The 5,202-nt window shown below is 54.1% G+C and overlaps 1 protein-coding gene across 1 annotated transcript; it reads right to left on the bottom strand.

The window, feature by feature from the left end:
- Positions 1 to 1,210: 1,210 nt before the first annotated feature.
- LOC135565097 (uncharacterized) lies at positions 1,211 to 3,535 on the bottom strand. Its single transcript, XM_065011131.1, has one exon. The coding sequence runs from the start codon at positions 3,533 to 3,535 to the stop codon at positions 1,211 to 1,213; it is 2,325 nt and encodes a 774-aa protein (XP_064867203.1).
- Between the last annotated feature and the right edge of the window lie 1,667 nt (positions 3,536 to 5,202).

Genomic DNA, 5,202 nt, shown 5'->3' with positions numbered 1-5,202 from the left:
AAGCATACTTCCAAAGTTGTGGCAAAATGGCTTAAGGACAACAAAGTCAATGTATTGGAGTGGCCATCAAAAAGCCCTGACTTCAATCCTATAGATAATGTGTGGGCAGAACTGGAAAAGCGTGTGCGAGCAAGGAGGCCTACAAAACTGACTCAGTTACGCCAGCTCTGTCAAGAGGAATGGGACAAAATTCACCCAACTCATTGTGGGAAGCTTGTGGAAGGATTCCCGAAATGTTTGACCCAAGTTTAACAATGCTACCAAATACTAATTGAGTGTATGTACACTTCTGACCCACTGGGAATGTGATGAAAGAAATCAAAGCTGAAATAAATCATTCTCTCTACTATTATTCAGACATTTCACATTCTTTAAATAAAGTGAGGATCCTAACTGACCTAAGCCAGGGAATTTTTACTAAGAATAAATGTCAGGAAATGTGAAGAACTGAGTTTAAATGTATTTGGCTAAAGGTGTATGTAAACTTCCGACTTCAACTGCATATACCTGTCTGTCTCTCCATTTGGATGTCCGTTAGTCCATCTACCTGCTTTGCATAATCTTCCTTTGAACTCTCGATTGAGGAGGAGATGAACAACCAGTCTCCTGATTCCTTCCCTTGACTGGGAGTCTCAGAGGACGATCGGTGCCAGTCTCTCAAGCCAAATGTGTGTGTCTGTGCTCCAAGAGACAATCCCACGTTGTTCTGGTCCATCTGGTTTACAGCTTACTTTCAACACAAACGCACACACACAGGCACGAACACAGGCACGAACACACACACACACACACACACACACACACACACACACACACACACAACACAATACACACAGAGACTGGTGGGGGGAGAGGAGGCTGACGCAAGACTAGCATAATTCCTGTTATCTGCCACTGGTTTTGGACAGTCCATGTCACTGCAGCTCTATTGTGCCAATCCCTGTTGTCATACTGTTGCATTACCACCACACAACAAAACAATAATGTTGGGGGGTAGTGCTGAGCCATGTTGGGGGGTAGTGCTGAGCCATGTTGGAGGTAGTGCTGAGCCATGTTGGGGTAGTGCTGAGCCATGTTGGGGGTAGTGCTGAGCCATGTTGGGGGTAGTGCTGAGCCATGTTGGAGGTAGTACTGAGCCATGTTAGGGGGTAGTGCTGAGCCATGTTGGGGGTAGTGCTGAGCCATGTTGGGGGTAGTACTGTGAGCCATGTTATGGGGGTAGTGCTGAGCCATGTTGGGGTAGTGCTGAGCCCATAGTTGAGCCATGTTGGGGGTAGTGCTGAGCCATGTTGGGGGTAGTGCTGAGCCATGTTGGGGGTAGTGCTGAGCCATGTTGGGGGTAGTGCTGAGCCATGTTGGAGGTAGTGCTGAGCCATGTTGGGGTAGTACTGAGCCATGTTGGGGGTAGTGCTGAGCCATGTTGGGGGTAGTGCTGAGCCATGTTGGGGGTAGTGCTGAGCCATGTTGGGGGTAGTGCTGAGCCATGTTGGGGGTAGTGCTGAGCCATGTTGGGGGTAGTGCTGAGCCATGTTGGGGGTAGTGCTGAGCCATGTTGGGGGTAGTGCTGAGCCATGTTGGGGGTAGTGCTGAGCCATGTTGGGGTGAGCCATGTTGGGGTAGAGCCATGTTGGGGGTAGTGCTGAGCCATGTTGAGCCATGTTGGGGGTAGTGCTGAGCCATGTTGGGGGTAGTGCTGAGCCATGTTGGGGGGTAGTGCTGAGCCATGTTGGAGGTAGTGCTGAGCCATGTTGGGGTAGTGCTGAGCCATGTTGGGGGTAGTGCTGAGCCATGTTGGGGGTAGTGCTGAGCCATGTTGGGGGTAGTGCTGAGCCATGTTGGAGGTAGTGCTGAGCCATGTTGGGGGTAGTGCTGAGCCATGTTGGGGGTAGTGCTGAGCCATGTTGGGGGTAGTGCTGAGCCATGTTGGGGGTAGTGCTGAGCCATGTTGGGGGTAGTGCTGAGCCATGTTGGGGGTAGTGCTGAGCCATGTTGGGGGTAGTGCTGAGCCATGTTGAGCCATGTTGGGGGTAGTGCTGAGGCATTTTGAGCCATGTTGGGGGTAGTGCTGAGCCATGTTGGGGGTAGTGCTGAGCCATTTTGAGCCATGTTGGGGGTAGTGCTGAGCCATGTTGGGGGTAGTGCTGAGCCATGTTGGGGTAGTGCTGAGCCATGTTGGGGTAGTGCTGAGCCATGTTGGGGGTAGTGCTGAGCCATGTTGGGGGTAGTGCTGAGCCATGTTGGGGTAGTGCTGAGCCATGTTGGGGGTAGTGCTGAGCCATGTTGAGTCATGTTGGGGGTAGTGCTGAGGCATTTTGAGCCATGTTGGGGGTAGTGCTGAGCCATGTTGGGGGTAGTGCTGAGCCATGTTGGGGTAGTGCTGAGCCATGTTGGGGGGTAGTGCTGAGCCATGTTGGGGGTAGTGCTGGGGGTAGTGCTGAGCCATGTTGGGGGTAGTGTTGAGCCATGTTGGGGGTAGTGCTGAGCCATGTTGGGGGTAGTGCTGAGCCATGTTGGGGGTAGTGCTGAGCCATGTTGGGGTAGTGCTGAGCCATGTTGGGGGGTAGTGCTGAGCCATGTTGGGGGTAGTGCTGAGCCATGTTGGGGGGTAGTGCTGAGCCATGTTGGGGGTAGTGCTGAGCCATGTTGGGGGTAGTGCTGAGCCATGTTGGGGGTAGTGCTGAGCCATGTTGGGGGTAGTGCTGAGCCATGTTGAGCCATGTTGGGGGTAGTGCTGAGGCATTTTGAGCCATGTTGGGGGGTAGTGCTGAGCCATGTTGGGGGTAGTGCTGAGCCATTTTGAGCCATGTTGGGGGTAGTGCTGAGCCATGTTGGGGGTAGTGCTGAGCCATGTTGGGGTAGTGCTGAGCCATGTTGGGGTAGTGCTGAGCCATGTTGGGGGGTAGTGCTGAGCCATGTTGGGGGTAGTGCTGAGCCATGTTGGGGTAGTGCTGAGCCATGTTGGGGGTAGTGCTGAGCCATGTTGAGTCATGTTGGGGGGTAGTGCTGAGGCATTTTGAGCCATGTTGGGGTAGTGCTGAGCCATGTTGGGGGTAGTGCTGAGCCATGTTGGGGGTAGTGCTGAGCCATGTTGGGGGTAGTGCTGAGCCATGTTGGGGGTAGTGCTGAGCCATGTTGGGGGTAGTGCTGAGCCATGTTGGGGTAGTGCTGAGCCATGTTGGGGGTAGTGCTGAGCCATGTTGGGGGTAGTGCTGAGCCATGTTGGGGTAGTGCTGAGCAATGTTAGGGGGTAGTGCTGAGCCATGTTGGGGGTAGTGCTGAGCCATGTTGGGGGTAGTGCTGAGCCATGTTGGGGGTAGTGCTGAGCCATGTTGGGGGCCAGTGTTGAGCCATGTTGGGGTAGTACTGAGCCATGTTTGGGGTAGTGCTGAGCCATGTTAGGGAAGTACTGAGCCATGTTGGGGGTTAGTGCTGAGCCATGTTGAGCCATGTTGGGGTAGTACTGAGCCATGTTGGGGGTAGTACTGAGCCATGTTGGAGGTAGTGCTGAGCCATGTTGGGGGTAGTGCTGAGCCATGTTGAGCCATGTTGGGGGTAGTGCTGAGCCATGTTAGGGGTAGTACTGAGCCATGTTGGGGGGTAGTACTGAGCCATGTTGGAGGTAGTACTGAGCCATGTTGGGGGTAGTACTGAGCCATGTTGGAGGTAGTACTGAGCCATGTTGGGGGTAGTGCTGAGCCATGTTGAGCCATGTTAGGGGTTGTACTGAGCCATGTTGGGGGTAGTGCTGAGCCATGTTGGGGGGTAGTGCTGAGCCATGTTGAGCCATGTTGGGGGGTAGTGCTGAGCCATGTTGAGCCATGTTGGGGGTAGTACTGAGCCATGTGGGGGTAGTACTGAGCCATGTTGGGGGTAGTGCTGAGCCATGTTGGGGGGTAGTGCTGAGCCATGTTGGAGATAGTACTGAGCCATGTTAGGGGGTAGTGCTGAGCCATGTTGGGGGTAGTACTGAGCCATGTTGGGGGTAGTGCAGAGCCATGTTGGGGGAAGTACTGAGCCATGTTGGGGGTAGTGCTGAGCCATGTTGGGGGTAGTGCTGAGCCATGTTGGGGGAAGTGCTGAGCCATGTTGGGGGGTAGTGTTGAACCATGTTGGGGGTAGTGCTGAGACATGTTGGGGGTAGTGCTGAGCCATGTTGGGGGGGGTAGTGCTGAGCCATGTTGGGGGGTAGTGTTGAACCATGTTGGGGGTAGTGCTGAGCCATGTTGGGGGTAGTGTTGAACCATGTTGGGGGTAGTACTGAGCCATGTTGGGGGTAGTGCTGAGCCATGTTGAGCCATGTTAGGGGTAGTACTGAGCCATGTTGGGGGTAGTGTTGAACCATGTTGGGGGGTAGTACTGAGCCTTGTTGGGGGTAGTGCTGAGCCATGTTGGGGGTAGTACTGAGCCATGTTGGGGGTAGTGCTGAGCCATGTTAGGGGGTAGTACTGAGCCATGTTGGGGGGTAGTGCTGAGCCATGTTAGGGGGTAGTGCTGAGCCATGTTGGGGGTAGTGTTTAACCATGTTGGGGGGTAGTACTGAGCCATGTTGTGGGTAGTGCTGAGCCATGTTAGGGGTAGTGCTGAGCCATGTTGTGGGTAGTGCTGAGCCATGTTGGGGGTAGTGCTGAGCCATGTTGGGGGGTAGTGTTGAACCATGTTGGGGGTAGTACTGAGCCATGTTGGGGTAGTGCTGAGCCATGTTAGGGGTAGTACTGAGCCATGTTGGGGGTAGTGCTGAGCCATGTTGGGGGTAGTGCTGAGCCATGTTGGGGAAGTTCTGAGCTATGTTGGGGGTAGTGCTGAGCCATGTTGGGGGTAGTGCTGAGCCATGTTAGGGGGTAGTGCTGAGCCATGTTGGGGGTAGTGTTGAACCATGTTGGGGGTAGTGCTGAGCCATGTTGGGGGTAGTGTTGAACCATGTTGGGGGGTAGTACTGAGCCATGTTTGGGGTAGTGCTGAGCCATGTTGGGGGGTAGTACTGAGCCATGTTGGGGGTAGTGCTGAGCCATGTTAGGGGTAGTACTGAGCCATGTTGGGGGTAGTGCTGAGCCATGTTAGGGGGTAGTGCTGAGCCATGTTGGGGGTAGTGTTTAACCATGTTGGGGGTAGTACTGAGCCATGTTGTGGGTAGTGCTGAGCCATGTTAGGGGGTAGTGCTGAGCCATGTTGTGGGTAGTGCTGAGCCATGTTGGGGGTAGTGCT

The sequence above is a fragment of the Oncorhynchus nerka genome, linkage group LG27 (assembly GCF_034236695.1).
Source record: "Oncorhynchus nerka isolate Pitt River linkage group LG27, Oner_Uvic_2.0, whole genome shotgun sequence".
NCBI classification, from domain to species: Eukaryota; Metazoa; Chordata; class Actinopteri; order Salmoniformes; family Salmonidae; genus Oncorhynchus; species Oncorhynchus nerka.
The sequence above is the reverse complement of the archived record's forward strand: the minus strand, read 5'-3'. Positions and strand labels throughout refer to the sequence as shown.